Raw genomic sequence first — 16,453 nt, forward strand, 5'->3', positions numbered from 1 at the left:
CCTCTACATGTAGGTGTTGGACAGGGAAGGGGGAGAGAGTGATTGCTGGGCACTGGTGTCAGTTCACGATGGAGCAACATAAGATTTTCCCTGCTCTGTGAACGTGTACATAAACACAGCTCCCTGCCCTCAGCCCTGCTCTGCTGCAAGGAAGCCACTCAGAGTAAGTGACAGCTGGGCACGAAGTGTTCAGTAAGACCAGTTATGGGGTCTAGTGCAGTGAAGTCAGTCATTCATTTAGGACCTATTTTCACACAGGGGCAAGGAAAAACCAGAAACTTCTATCTCACCCTTTAAACTGGGACATTCCAACCTACACAATTACCTGTAACGTGTCTCAGCTCAAAACAGGCCTTAGCTTCTGCTAAGGTCTGAAGTATGGAAAACATATAGTGCAGCTCTTCTCTTGGTCCAAGCTCTAGCTTTTGGCAAGACTGTTGCAGAAGATTTCTAATTGAGAGGCAGAAGGCATCTGCGGTGAGGAAGGCAGCTATTGAAGGAATTCCAGGACCCTGAGACTGAGTTTGCAGAGCTGAGGGCTATAAATTTCCTTTTCTACTGGCATCTTCTTCCTTCAGAGCAAACTTCCTCCTTAGGACCTCAGAGATAAGCATGGCAGGGTCTTCCTCCCTCAATAAATTCCAGTTCAGGTCTTGGCTCTGCTTCACCTGGTGGAAATCCTTTAGGGTACCCATCATATCTGCAAAGCTGCTGGCCTTGGACAGAGAGACGCAGTCATCTTCTTCAGACGAGCGGCAGGTAGCTTTGTGTTCTGGTTTGCAACATTCAGGGCTGGCAGAACAAAGCAGGGGGACTGATGGAAGCTCAGGGACCTGTACCTTGGTCTCCTCGGTGATGTCACTAATGACAAAGGAAGTTGTAGAGTGGAATGAGGATCCAAAACAAGGTAAGGGAGAAGAGACATTTGAACTTCCTGCATCAGCTGCCACTATTTTAGCAATCTGGCTGCACAGGTGGCTCAGCTCATGCTGTAGCTCTTTGGTGCAGCTAAGGGCTGGCAGGGCTGGCTTCTTCAAGGCCAGAAGCCTCTCCTCCAACCCACGCAGTTTGGGCACTGAGGCATTGCGCTGAATGACGATCAGAGGGCTGGGCTTCCAGGTGTGCCTCAGGGGGCGTGTATCGCTCCTGACCAGGGCATAAATCTCCTCTACATCTGCAGCAATCCAGGCGATGTCAGCCAGAGTAGGGACTGGGGGTACTTCCCTCAGACACAGGTCAGAGATGTTGGGCAGGGTCTCAAAGGATGCCCGGGGACATGGCTTCAGGGGCAGGTTGGTCCCGATTCTTCTCACTACACTTCGAGCAGCCCCATGCGGCTTGTTTTGCCAGATTGGGATGGTCATATTGGCCTCCATTCCTGACATTTCAACTGGCTTCTGCACTTGAAGGACAAGGCAGCCACATGGCAGCTCTGGAGGCTTGGGGTGGCAGGAGGCGTGAAGCCTTCATATCAGGCCATCTTAAGAAACACCAGACTTATCTTCCTCACGGCCCCTCCTACCACAGCCTTATTGGCCATTTGAATATCTTTTATTGTTGAGTGTCTCTTCAAGTCTTTTGCCTACTTTTTAATTGGGCTGCTGTCTTATTATTCAGTTTAAGGGTTCTTTATATATTCTGGGGAAAAAGTCCTTTTGCAGATATAAGTATCAAGAATATTTTCTCTCAGTCTGTGGCTTGCCCCTTCATTTTTAAAATGGTGACTTTTTTTTTTTTTTGGCCGCATTGGGTTGCTGTGCACAGGCTTTCCCTAGTTGCAGTGAGTAGGGGCTACTCTCTGCTGCGGTGCGCAGGCTTCTCATTGCGGTGGCCTCTCTTGTTGCGGAGCACAGGCTCTAGGCGCACGAGCTTCAGTAGTTGTGGCACATGGGCTCAGTAGTTGTGGCTCGAGGGCTCTAGAGCGCAGGCTCAGTAGGTGTGGTGCCTGGGCTTAGATGCTCCGCAGCATGTGGGATCTTCCCGGACCAGGGCTCGAACCCATGCCCCCTGCATTGGCAGGCAGATTCTTAACCACTGTGCCACCAGGGAAGTCCCTGTGTTTTATGTCTTAGCTAAGAAAACTTTGCCTACCTTAAGCTCATGAAGATTTTCTCCTATCTTTTCTTCTATTCATTTTATAGTTTTTGGCTCTAAGTTTAGGTCTATAATCCATTTTGGGCTAATATTTGCAGGAGGTAAAAGTCAACACTCATTTTTTTCCATATAGATATCCAGTTCTTCCAGTAGCATTTGTTGAAGAAAACTATCTATTCTCAATTGAATTACTTTGGCATGTTTGTTGAAGATCAATTAACCATTTATGTGTGGGCCTAATTCTGAACTATTTATTCTGTTCTGTTGAACTCTATGTTTACCTACAATGTTGATCTACATTTACTATAACTTTATTGGAAGTCTTAAAAGTAGGTAATATAAGTCCTACAACTTTGTTCTTTTTCAACATTGTTTTGGCTATTCTAGATCTTTCGCATATTCATGTGCATTTTAGAATCAGCTCAAGTTGTTTTTTTTTTAAGCCATCTGGAATTTGGGCTGGGATTATATTGAATCTATAGATCAATTTAGGAAAAATTAACATCTTAAAAATATTGAGTCTTCCAATCCAAAAAGTGGAGTATCTCTCCATTTGTTTAGGTCTTTTAAATTATTTTCTGAGAAATGTTTTATAGCTTTCAGTATACAAATCTTGCACATATTTTGTTAAATGTATTCCTAAGTATTCTGTGTTTTGTATGCTATTTAAAATGGTACTTTAAAATATTTCATTTTTCAATTGCTCATTACTAGAATATAGAAGTACATTTGATTTTTGTATACTAACCTTATCCTGTACCTTTGCTAAATTTGTTTATGAGACCCCCTTTGGATTTTCCATATACATGATCATGTTGTCTGAATAAAGACAATTTTTCTTCCTTCTTTCTAACCTTTGGGGCTTTTATTTCTTTTCCTTGTCTTATTGAGTGGTTAGAACCTCCAGTACAATGCTGAATAGAAATGGGAAGAGCAAACATCCTTTTTTTGTTCTTGTTCTCAAGGGGAAAGCATTCAGTCTTTCACCACGAAGTATGATGTTAGCTGTAAGTTCTTCCTAGATGCTTTTTATCACTATGAGGATACCTAGGTTTGCAAAGAGCTTTTATCAAGGACAGATGTTGAATTTTTCCTAAAATACTTTTTTGGCTTATGTTTTGATATAGTTTTCCTTTTTTAGTCTATTGATATGGTAAATTACACTGATTTATTTTCAAATATTTAACCAATCTGTACACACTTGATCATGATGCATTATCCTTTTTATATATTGCTGGATTCAATTTGCTAATATTTTGTTAAAGGTTTTTACATCTATATTTATTAGGTATATTGGTCAATATTTTTTTTTTCTTGTAAATTCTTTGTTTGATTTTCATGTCAGGGTAATGCTGACCTCCTAAAATAAGGTGGAAAGTGTTCCTTTCCTCTCTATTTTCTGAAAAAGTTAGTGTAAGATATATCCTAAAATACATGATAGAATTAATCAGTGAAGCTATCTGGGCCTGGAGTTTTCTTTGTGGGAAAGTTTTAATTACAAATTCAAATTTCTTTAATAGAAACAGTACTATTTTTCAATTTTCTATTCCTTCTTCAGTCACTTTATGTAATTTGTGTATTTCAAGGCATTTGTTCATTTCATCCAATTTATCAAAATTATAGGCATCAAATTGTTCCTAATACTCCCTTAATTCCTTTTTTCTGTTTCTCTTTTTCAAAAAATATACATTTTGGAATATTCTTAGATTCACAGAAAAGTTGCAAAGATAGTAGAGAGAGCGCCCAGATACTCCTCACGCAGTTTCAGTTTCCCATATCTTACATTACCATGGTGCATTTGTCAAAACTAAGAAACTGACATTGGTACATTACTATTAACTAAACTCTAAACTTCATTGTGATTTCACCAGTTTTTCCATTAATGTGTCTTTTCTATCCTAGAATCCAATTCAGAATTCCACACTGCACTTAGTTGTCATGTCTCCTTAGTCCCCTCTGGTCTGTGACAGTTCCTCAGTCTTTCCTATGTTTTTTATGACCTTGATAGATTTCTTTAAAAATTAAAAAAAAAATTTTTTTTTTTTCCATTTTTTTGGCTGCACTGCGCGGCATGCGGTATCTTAGTTCCCCGACCAGGGATTGAATCCGTACCCTCTGCAGTGGAAGCACGGAGTCTTAACCACTGGACTGCCAGGGAAGTCCTTGACCTTGATAGTTTTGAGAAGTACTGGTCAGGTATTTGATAGAACGTCCCTCAATTTGAGTTTATCTGAAGGTTCTGTCGTGATTTTACTGGGTTTCTGGAAAGAATAACACAAAGATGACATATCCTCCTCATCACATCATGTCAAGTTTACAACAATATTCACATGACATCACTTGGTTAAGGTAGTTTCTGCCATTTCTCCACTAAAGTTACTCTTCTTCCCTTTATATACACTAGTTTTGGAAGTGAGTCACTAAGTCCAGCCCACACTCAAGTGTGGTGTGTGTGTGTGTGTGTGTGTGTGTGTGGTACGGACACAGAGATTAAGTTCCTTCTCCTAGACAGGACAATATCTACAGATATTAATTTGAAATTCTTCTATAAGGAAGATTTGTCTCTTCTCCCCTACCAATTCTCTTCATTAGTGTTTGTATGGTATATCTTCTCTACCCGTTTACTTTTCATCTGACTCTTTAAAGTGGAATTCTTGTAGACAGTATATAATTGGGTCTTACTTTTAAAATATAATTTAATAATCTCCAATAAGTGGAATATTTAGACCATGTACATTTAATGTAATATTCACTATAGTTGGGTAACTCTATCGTCTTGCTAACTTTTCTATTTGTTCCATCTGTGTTTGGTTCCTTTATCCTTCCCGCCTCCAAAATCTTTTGGATCTTCAATATTGGCTTATTAGCTATATATCACTGTCTTATTTTTTTTCCTTAGCGGCCCTTCTAAGGTTTACAATATACATTTTTAAAATATTTATTTATTTATTTTTGGCTGCATTGGGTCTTCATTGCTGTGCATGGGCTTTCTCTAGTTGTGTCGAGCGGGGGCTGCTCTTCATTGCAGTGTGCGGGCTTCTCATCGTGGTGGCTTCTCTTGTTGTGGAGCACAGGCTCTAGGCGCACAGGCTCAGTAGTTGCGGCTCGTGGGCTCTAGAGCGCAGGCTCAGTAGTTGTGGCACACAAGCTTAGTTGCTCTGTGGCATGTGGGATCTTCCCGGACCAGGGCTCAAACCTGTGTCCCCTGCATTGGCAGGCGGATTCTTAACCTCTGTGACACGAGGGAAGTCCTACAATATACATTTTTAACTTAATAATCTACTTCCAAATAATATTATACCAGTTTACATGTAATTTAAGAACCTTAAAACAGTATACTTCCATTCTCCCCCTGTCCTTTGTCCTACTGTTGTCACACATTTTACTTCTACGTATAGCACATAATACACTGATATTATTTACTTTAAATTCTCAATTATCTTTTATAGAAATTAAAAATGAGAAAAGAAGTCTCTTACATTTACCCACATATTTACTACTCCTGGCACTCTTCACTCCCTTATTGTCCAAGTTTCTCTATGGTATTTTTCTGCCACGTGAAGAACCTCCTTTAACATTTCTTGCAGTGCAGGTCTGTTGACAATGACTTCTTTCACTTTTTATTTGTCTGAAGAAATTTTAATTTTGCCTTTATTTCTGAAGGATATTTTCACTGGATATAGATTTTGAGGTTGAAGAAAATTTTCCTTCATTACTTTAAAAATCTCATTCCAGTATCTTCTGGTTCATGTTGTTTCTTACAAGAAGTCTTCCGTAATCACTTTTTTCTTTTACATAATGTGTCTTTCTTCTTTAGCTAACTTTAAACTTTTCTTTGTATCACTTGTTTTGAGTAATTATGATGCACCTTTGTGTGGTTTTGTTTGGGTCTATTATGCTTGAGGTTCATTGAGCTTCCTGGAACTCTGAGTTTATTGTTTTCATCAAAACTGAAAAAAAATTGGCTATAATCTCATTAAGTATTTTTTCTGTCTCTCTCCGCCCTCCTCTCCTTCTAGGATTCTAATTACATGTATGTTAGTCCTCCTGGTATTGTGCTATGGGTCCTCGAGGTTCTGTTAACCTTTTTTCAGTTTTTTTCCCTTCTATGCTTCATAATGGATAGTTTTTATTGCTATGTCTTCGAGTTCACTGATCATTTGTGCTGTAGTGTCTAATATCCTTTTAATCCTATCAGTGAAATTTTCATTTCAGGTATTATATCTTTCACTTCTAGATATTTCCTTTCATTCATTCTTTTTATATCTTCCATTTCTCTCCTCATTTAGTTCAAGTCTTCCTTTAAATTCATGAGCATACTTATAACTTTTATAATGTCTGTCTTAAGGTTCTCATCTGCTAATTCCATCATATCTGTCATTTTTGAGTTTGTTTCTGTTAACTAATTTTTCTCTTGGTTACGGGTTACATTTTTCCTGATTCTCAACATGTCTAGTTTTTTTTTTTTTAACATCTTTATTAGAGTATAATTGCTTTACAATGGTGTGTTAGTTTCTGCTTATAACAAAGTGAATCAGTTATACATATACATATGTCCCCATATCTCTTCCTTCTTGCATCTCCCTCCCTCCCACCCTCCCTATCCCACCCCTCTAGGTGGTCACAAAGCACCGAACTGATCTCCTGCTGCTATGCGGCTGCTTCGCACTAGCTATCTATTTTATGTTTGGTAGTGTATATATGTCCATGCCACTCTCTCACTTTGTCCCAGCTTACCCTTCCCCCTCCCCGTATCCTCAAGTCCATTCTCTAGTAGGTCTGCATCTTTATTCCCGTCTTGCCCCTAGGTTTTTCTGACCTTTTTTTTTTTTTTAGATTCCATATATATGTGTTAGCATACGGTATTTGTTTTTCTCTTTCTGACTTACTTCACCCTGTATGACAGTCTCTAGGTCCATCCACCTCACTACAAATAACTCAGTTTCGTTCCTTTTTATGGCGGAGTAATATTCCATTGTATATATGTGCCACATCTTCTTTATCCATTCATCTGTCGATGGACACTTAGGTTGCTTCCATGTCCTGGCTATTGTAAATAGAGCTGCAATGAACATTTTGGTACATGACTCTTTTTGAATTATGGTTTTCTCAGGGTATATGCCCAGTAGTGGGATTGCTGGGTCGTATGGTAGTTCTATTTTTAGTTTTTTAAGGAACCTCCATACTGTTCTCCATAGTGGCTGTATCAATTTACATTCCCACCTGTCTAGTATTTTTTTTGATAGGATGCTAGATATTGTGAATGTTACATTGTTGGGTGTCAGATTTTGTTGTCTTTTTTAAAAGAGGGTTGAAGTTTACTTTGACAGGTTAATTTTCCTGTATATCAGGTTGATCCTGATAAGGCTTAAAAAGAAATGGTTTTGTTTAAAAGTTTTTACTGAAGTTTAACATACGTACATACATACATAAAAGTACACATTATCATTTGTGTACAGCTTGATAAATTCTTGCCCATGTACTTGGCACTCAGATCAAAAGCCAGCACATTACCAGCATCACAGAAGCTCTGTCTTGTGTTCCTCAAGGCTTGATTTTAAGCTGTGTGAGGGCAGGGCTAAAATCATCTTTACTCTAGAGCTAATTTAGACTACTACATCAAGGCATGGCCTCCGGGGGTCTCTAACGATTGCCTGAGTGATCAACAAGATCTTACTCTGGCTGGCTGAAGCTTGAATGACTCCTACTCTTAGGAGCTCCCCTCTACACACGGGCAGATCAGCCTACAGAAGATGAGTGAAGAGGACTCAATTCAGATTTTTGCTGAGTAGCTCCCTCCTCTCTGGTGCTCTGACACACAGATTTAAACCACCTCTCCCTCAAACCCAGATCTCTACCCCCTTGATTCAGCAAGATGGTGTGCTTTGCTGGGGAGTCCCCTCTGGCAACAGGGTCCAGAAAATGCCTCAAGGCAGAAAGCCAGGGGGATCCTGGGCCTCATCTCAGTTGCTTCCTTTCTCTCAGGGATTATATTCCCGCACTGCTTGTTGTCCAATATGTGAAAACAGCTGTTTTCATATTTGCCCAGAGTTTTATTTGTAAAGGGAGGGAGGAGAAATTCAGTTCCAATTATTCCATCATGGCTAGAAGCAGAACAAAGGCCTCTTTTAATAAAATTTCCATCATGGATGCCATGTTTTGCAAGACTTCATCTACCAAAATAACCCAATCCATATGTCCCTTCCATCCTTCCATCTATCTATTCAGTGGCTGCTACATCCCTCGGAAACAAAGATGAATAAAACTTGACTCCTGCCCTCAAAGAACTCACAATTAAAAGAGAAAGCCAGAAATGTGTAATAAATTATACCGCTGGATGGTAAGTATAATTTTATAAGCAATATAAAGGTTTGTGAGGACAAAGAGAAAGGTACGGTCAAATCTACTTGGAGAGGTCAGGGAAGGTTTTTACAGACTTAGGTTTAGCCTAAGTTTTGAAAAATGAGTCTCATTTTTCACTAGTGATTGACAGATGGGGTAGGACATTTGGAACAAAAGAAACTGTATGCAAAGTATAAAGTTATGAAACAACATGTAAGCTTGGGAGAACTACTGATTCCAAACACCTATAACATAGGGTTTGAAGCAGGGACAGAAAAGAGCTAAAGTTATGGGAAAAAAATGGGAGGATCCTATCATAAAGGAGGGCCTTGCATGCCATGCTAACCATCATTTGCATCTGTAATTCATCATCATTGACTATCACCTACAGAGCTCATAGGATAACTGCTTTATACATATTATATTCATTACATTTAATTCTCACAACCACATCTTATAAGGAAACTAAGGCTCAGAGAGCTTACATAATTTTGTCCAAGATCACATGATTAGTAAGTGAAGAAGCCAGAATTTAAACAAAGGTCTGATTCCAAAGCCAACAAAAGGAACCTGCCTCTAATCTATAGGCACTGGGAAGTTATAGAAGGATGTTTTTGTCTTCAGAACTTGTTTTTTGTTTTTAAAATCATATTCATTGATGAAATGGTTTTCAGTAGGAAGAAATAAAGTTAAATTTATGTTTTAGAAAGGGCTCTCTAGTACATGAGGAAGGAGGGCTGGAGTCTGAAGAACCAGTTCAGAGGCTGCTGGAAACAGTACAGGAGAGAAATAAGAGCTTGTTTTAGGTGGTGTTTAGGAGGGATGGAGACAAGGATTTGGGAAAGTTTAAGAAGCAGAATCTGTCAGATGCAGTAAACAAGTAGCTTTGGCAAAAGGGGAGATTGTGAGGTCAACTGTGGACATGCTGATACACTGAAAGGACCTGGTCCTGTACCATGAGCAGAGGATGCAAAGGTGTACCGGACAAGATTTCCCCTCTCAAGGACTTGACAGCTCATGTAGCCTCAATGAAGGCAAGCACCTTTCAACACTAGATGGTGTGGACATCATCAGCGCCCTGTGCTTCAGCCCCAACAGATACTGGCTCTGCTGCCACAGGCCCAGCATCCAGATCTGGGACTTGAAGGGCAAGGTCATTGTAGGTGAACTGAAGCAACAAGTTATCAGTACCAGCAGCAAGGCACAGCCACCCCAGTGTGACTCTCTGGCTTCGTCTGCTGTTGGCCAGACTCTGTCTGCTGGCTACACGGACAACCTGGAACGAGTGTGGCAGGTGACCATCGACACCCACTAGAAATATATGGCAGAGCTTTAAAAATAAAAAACTGGTTTTCTGAGTTAAAAAAAATCAAATCTATAAATCAAATCTATGAATTCCACTGAAACACAGTAAGTACTATATTGACCATATTCCCTCCTCACTACTATCTTGGAACCTTTGATGAGTCTAAAGCCCCATTCTGGAAACAACTGCTGTGGAACATTCTCAACGCTCCACAAACCAGCTTGCAAATGGGAGGTCCTTTTCATGTGGGCTGAGAACTGTTAGGACATGGCGGGAACCAACCGTCCTCTAACTCTGGCTATAATTATTGACAATGATTTTATTAAGAACAAATGTAGCACCATTTGTCAAACACTGACAACAAGTGAGCACGGTGTCAAGCATCTGATGAACACCCCCATCTCATTTACCTGCCACAACGATCCAATGACAGGCCTAGCAGTCCTCTTTTGAGGATGGGAAACTGAAGCTCAGAGAGGGAAAATAACTTGCTCAAGTTTCCTTGGTTCCCTGAGGCTACGTCACTGATCATTTGAAAGGCATCTTGGAATGTGCCATCTTCAGGAAGCCTTCATTACCCTCTCCCTGGGCTCCTCTGTGCCTGATTCCTATTTTCTTTGTGGCCCCTGTTATGCTATATCCTGAGATATACGTGATTCACATGTCTGTTTCCCCCACTGGAATATGCTCTTTGAAGGAAAGGACTAGATCTGCTTCATCTTTGCTGGTCGATGCCCAGCCCTGGCTCAGAGCACTGCATATGGGATAGTCAGTCCATTCCATGGTTTCTGAGCCATCAGTCACTCATCTTGGGCTGCCTGGGGCCCCTAGCCATTCCTTGTACTTCAAATACCCCAGGCTCACTTGCCACATTTATTCAGCACTTGCAAGGTCCATACCTAAGACACCCATGACTTAAAGGGAGAACTTTTCCACTGAAAGGGAACCGGAATAGAAAGCTCAAATTCCTTGGACCAAAAAGAACTCAAATTACAGCCCAGAGGCCCTGAGACACCAACCACATACCCTGTCCTGACATGACCAACAGCAAACCTCATAGGGTCTGGCACTTTTATTTTTCCCACGCTGTCATCTCTCTCTGCCTCAGAGTGGGACCGTGTACACGGACTGGAGACAGCATGGGCTGGGTGTCATCCAGACTAGGCTCCAATCACAGCTCTGCCCCCACCAGCCGTATGATCTGTGGCAAGACACGTGCTCCCTGAGGTTCTTTTCTCCCTCACCTACTCCATGGGGCTAGGATGCCAACTGAATGAGACCCCGAATGCAGAAGGCACCTAGGGGGCAGCGGGGCTCGGGGGGTCTGTGGAGTGACAGAGTTGGGTTCACTTCTTGGCTCCCCCTCTTTTTAGCTCTGTGAGTAAAGAGAGGATAAGAAAAATACCTTCCTCAGAGTTGTGTGAAGAGTAAATGGGAAGTCAGTGATGAGTGTTTAGCACATAGAAGTCAATGAATTGTAGCCACTGTTTAATTACGGCACAAATGACACATCCTTACAGAACACAACGGACCCCCCAAAATCTCACAGTGAGTTAAGAGCAGAGGAGTCTGAAACTCTGCTGCAAACCATTCACCAACAAGCAGCGATCTCTCCCAGACAGCTAACCCCCAAGTGCCACTGGGACTCCTGGCAGTAATGCAGCGGCAGTGGCCACCTGCCACCACGCAAGCCCAGCCCCACATCGGCACACACGGCCAGCAACACCCACTCCTTCCAGTCTGGAAGCCAGTGTGACTTTACAGACTTTCTCGCAAGCAGAGTTATGGAGGCCAAACCACAAACATCAGAACTGTACTTCCCAGGGAACCCCGACCCCCCTCATTCGTATGAACAATGGGGGAGGCTGGGTCTACTTCGAATAGCCACCCACAAGGCAGCTCTGAGTGGCAACATGAGACAGGAGTGTGGTCAGATGTCAGTGTGGCAAATGTGGCAGCCAGTTGCTTTTCGCTAAATAGGCCCACCTTCTGTCTAGACCTGAGGTAACTAAGAAAGATCTAGGGCACGTGGAGCCACGTTCAGAGCACTGGCAGCAGATACCCTGCTGCGTGGGAAACAGCTGCGTTTGATGATGGCACAGGAAGAAAAATGTAGGTCTGAAGTGCCCCAAATTGCTCACACTGAAGCCCTTCCACCCGCCTTCAGTGGGGTTACCCCGGGAGGCTGTCCTGCTCTCTGGACACGGCAATGGCAATGAGGATGGCAAGACCCCCAGGCTCCACAGAAAGAGGGGCCGTCTAGACCCTGGGGCCACTTCAGATGAGGGTTATGAGAGCAAAACAAGACTAAAAAAATGAACCACCTCCCAACTTGCTTCACTGAGACAAAGGTTCCAGAGGTAACAGAAACCAACCGCAGTTCTTAGGCCACAGGAAAACCACAGCTGTATCCATCCCTCCTCCTCCCCAAAGGCATGTTCACGTCCACTGCATGAGCTCCCGGGAGTCAGAACTCAAGAGCTCATTACCTACCACATCATTTGGGAGGCTCTGGAGGTCATCAAAGGGGGTTTCCAGGGTGTTGGTGTCCACATTCAGAATCACGACATCATCCAGGGCCATGTTTCTGACTTTCTGCAAGTAAGAAAAAAATCCAGAAGAGAAAATCATTGAAGCCCCACGAAGACACAGATACTTCTCTGGCTTTCTCTGGGAAAGGGGAGTAAGGAAGAAAAGTGACACTTGACAAAGGTATACTCCGTGGCAGGCTCAATGCCAGGCAGTTCACATGTGTGAGGCCATTTAACTGTCACAAAAACTCTGTGAGCTTGTATGGTCACCCCCAAGCCCCAGGAGTGGAAAGGGTTTCAGAGACTAAGTTAACATGCCCTAGGTCACACAGCTAGGGGGAGAGATCTTTATACCCCAACATTATTTCTTTCCCTATATTTTCAAATTAAAAAAAAAAAAAAAGAAGCTGAAGTCTAAACCTCTGGCTCTAGGAACTCTGATATACAGGTAGGGTCTTATGACAGCCCCATTCAATCCATCCCCTCTCATTTACCAAAGACTACTTGCCCATCTCTGTCGGGTCTTGGCATTTTTGGGTATGGAATACGTGTACAGCCTAGTGTTAACACATTAACATTTCTCTTTAACATTAAGTAGAAAGGTCACACTTTCAAATTGGTTCCATTTTCCATAGAAATCCAGCTAGTGAATCATGGCTCCGAGGCTCTGGCCATAACCCGTTATTCTACTGGTACAGTAATAGGAAGGGTAAGGGAGACTTGTGCCTACTAGGTGTTCGTGTTTGGTGAGAGGATGAAGGTACAGTATGGAGAAAAGAAGAGCCCACCATCTGGGAGCAACTGTCCATCGTCTGTAGAAGTATAAGACTGTATGTAAGCTAGTTTTCAATCACACTGTTTACCCACCGCTAGAATCCATCTCTACTTTCCTCCTGCCTACCTACCACTTCCAATCTCATTCAATCCTCTTACCCCATCATATATCAAAGCTCATTTCTTTAGAGTCTAGAACTTTCATTTTGCCCTGATTAAGCAGAAAGACCCTATAATTTGTGGTCCAAACTGGGACACTTGTGGATGTGAAAGAGCATATTACACCAGGGCAGCAGCATAAGACGGGCTAAGTGGTCACCCTATGTAGAAGGGGTCAGTTTCATTATTAGCCACCCTCTGAGCTACTGGGTACGACTGTGCAGGTGTGCACTGCCTAAGCACGCCCAGCCAGCCAAGGTGAGGCTGAGATCGGCCAACCCATGTGCTTGCTGAGTGGCAACAGTTGAAGGTGGGGGTGGGTGCTGGTGGAGGGAGGGAATGAGGACGCCTTTTCCTAATTCATCCAAGAGCACTGTATAGGTTAGCGATGGAGCTGGACGTCCCAGTGGCTGCTTTAGCCTAAGTTTGCTAATGCCCTGGAAATGGACAACAATTAAAGTGTAGTAGATGCCTACTAGTGCTTGCTCTATGTTTTACTTACTAATTCTCATTTAATTCTTATCAAATCCTGCAAAGTGCACACCATTACCTTCCTTTTAGGTAACTTGAGGAAAATGAGGTTCAGAGAGGGGAGGTGAGTGGCAGAAGTAACACAGCACCGGCCACCACCACAGCTCATGTTCTTGTGCTGCACCTCAACCTCTTCGTCATCAGACACCCGCAGTGAAACTGACCTCTGCCACCCTTGTCGTTCTGAGCCCTAGCACCCCTTTGCCTGCCTGCCTCCCCCTGCTGGGGTGTGGGTTCCCTCAGGGGCTCATCAGTTTGGTGCAGCACTGCATAATAACCAGCACCCAACAAAATGATTGGCACTTGGTAAGGGCTCATTAATACTGGTTGATGTTTGTTGTCTCAAATCCCAGCCTCTAGGACAGAATTTCATACCTAAGCAAACATTTTGAGATTCTTCCCAGCAGGAGGGTTGGAACCATGCTGGTCAGAAGCCTCCTAGGGTTGAAATAACACTCCCAGAGGGCAGGATCCTGGAACCCTTCTGCTCAACAAGACCAGGAGCCTCAAATTTCTTCTGCTGTTGACTTTTCCAGCGGCTAGTCAGTCCACAAACCTATCAATCAATTCATACATTTACTAAATGCTTCCTGTGGGCCGAGAGCCGCAGGGGAGGGACAGGTTTGCCTACTTAGAAGTTTATTCTTTCCTCCAAACCCCAAAACTGATATTAACTGACTGCTTTATTCACAGGGTAAAAAGCTATCAGCAAACAGCACTGATAACTAGTGTTTTACAAAGCACAATCCCATTTTACAGTTAAGAACATTAAGACTCATGGTGAATTGTCCAGGGCTCCTTAGCTGCCTCACTTTGCAGTCCAACAGGTTAAATACTTCGCAGTGCACGAGCAGGAAGTTACAAAACAGCCTCAACAAGAACCCTTTTCACTTACATCACACTTCAGAGCTCTCAAAGCACTTTCACACAGATTCTTTCATTTTCAACAGTAGCTGGAGGTGAGGGATCACCATTTCAGAGACGAAAAACTGAGGCTCAGAGAGGTGAAGTGGCTTGCCCAAGGTTACGTGGCTACTAACTGGCCTCTTCATCTGTAAAATCGAGAAGAGAACTGACTGCTCACCCCACCCCAGCCCTCTTCCCCGGGGCTGCTGTGCGAATTAGAGGTGGTGTGCGCACAGCACTGGGCACACAGTGGGCCTTACAGTCGCTATTATTATTGCTTTTACAATATACACGTCACCCACGGCCAGTCTGGAAACTGTAGTGGCAGTGGCCTAAGGGCAAAAATCCTCTGGCCCCTCTTGGTAACTGCTGGGCTCTCACTTCAAAGGCTGAGACTGGCACTGGACACGGAATCGGAGAAGGGGCCATGAGGGGCTCCGGAACTCAGCCGGTGACTCCAGGCCTTGAGGACTGAGCTGAGGGTCGCTGCACCCCACAACTGCCAATTTTGCCTCATCTGACCTCCAAAGAGCTCCAGAGAGCCCGAAACAGATGGGGGCAAGGGGCCCGGCCATTGGAGAGAAGCCTCGGGCTGAAAGGCCCAGCGACAGGGCTGTTGATTCTGGACCAGAATTGGGTGTTGTTTCTGCGTTCCCAGTGGGGGCCCAGTGACACAGACCAGCCCTTGTGGGCTCTCCATGGCTGGGCTGGAATGGGCTTTTGATTTCTTCCCACTCCTGGTTGGAGGACTTGCCGCTTAAGCTGTGTGAAGTGTTTACTTTTTGAACAATGGCAGCAGGCTGAAGAAGAGGAAAAAACCTGGCTCTTTCTTCTGACTTAGCAGGCCAGGGTCCCCTTAGTAACCAAAGTGCCCGTGCACCAGGCTCCAGGAGGAGCTGGGTCGGCACAGTTTCCTCTCATAGGACAATGCTGCCCTCCTGGTGGTAAGGCCTCTTCCAAAGGGGCTGGCGTGGACTCAAGGGCCTTCCTGAAGCTCATGTTCCCAGGGAAAGAATCGGAGGCCAGCTTGGCCGGATGGTGCCCTATCCCTGAAAGGCTCAAGGAAACAAGAGGAATGAAGAAAGGCAAAAAACAAAACAAAACCCCTCAAACTGGGGGATGGAGTGGGCGGTGCTGATGGAGAAGGAAACTGGGCCATTACTGGGTGACCGCATTTAACCCTGACCGTGCTATGAGGGAGGTATCACCAGCTCTGCGGTATGGAGGAGGCTCAGAGAGGTCAAAGAAACTGGTCCAAATCACACAGCTAGGGAGTGGCAGAGTTGACTTTTGAACCCAGTCTGACTCTTCTGAAGACGTCCTCAAACCAGCTGCTCAGACTCCAGAACAAGTATCTACATAGGGCATGCAGCTACACCAGCACTCTGAGGGCTTGCTTTCTCTTACGCAAAATGACATGTCTTTTGTATCATAAAAATTACAAATGTAAAAGAAAATGGGAAAGACAAAAAAGTTCAAAGAAGAAAATTGTGGTTATCCTAATCCCTCTACCTGGAGATAATGTTTTGGTGTATTTCCTTCCACAACCCTCTGCCCCAATCCCTACTTTTTAAAACACAGTTGAAACAATTCGTAATGTTTCTTTCTGATTTTCTCACTTATTACAATATAAGGAATATTTCACTTCATTAAAAGCTTCGTAAAGATCATTGCTAATTGCTACAAAATGTTCCACTTCATAGAAACAAACCCAATCAAGCCCCTTTTGTTGCCTATTTCCAGTTTTAAGAAATTATTATAAATAATATTGTTGTGAAATCTGTAGGCATAAAGCCTTGTGCTTTAGGAT

General features: G+C 43.2%; 2 protein-coding genes across 10 annotated transcripts in view; both read right to left on the minus strand.

The window, feature by feature from the left end:
• DENND1A (DENN domain containing 1A) overlaps positions 1-16,453 on the minus strand; it is a 537,868-nt gene that overhangs the window by 169,768 nt on the left and 351,647 nt on the right. For all 9 annotated transcript variants that reach the window (XM_007194701.2, XM_007194703.2, XM_007194700.2 and 6 more), the window contains one exon: positions 12,236-12,337. In XM_007194701.2, coding sequence (XP_007194763.2) covers positions 12,236-12,337 — 102 coding nt within the window. The remainder of the gene's footprint in view (positions 1-12,235; positions 12,338-16,453) is intronic.
• Positions 688-1,385, minus strand: LOC103009202 (mitochondrial fission regulator 1-like). Its single transcript, XM_057548164.1, has 2 exons — positions 932-1,385; positions 688-861 (listed from the first exon to the last, which is right to left on the minus strand). Exons 1-2 carry the CDS (start codon positions 1,383-1,385, stop codon positions 695-697), a joined length of 621 nt encoding a protein of 206 aa, XP_057404147.1. The 3' UTR covers positions 688-694.

Source organism: Balaenoptera acutorostrata, chromosome 6 (assembly GCF_949987535.1).
Source record: "Balaenoptera acutorostrata chromosome 6, mBalAcu1.1, whole genome shotgun sequence".
NCBI classification, from domain to species: Eukaryota; Metazoa; Chordata; class Mammalia; order Artiodactyla; family Balaenopteridae; genus Balaenoptera; species Balaenoptera acutorostrata.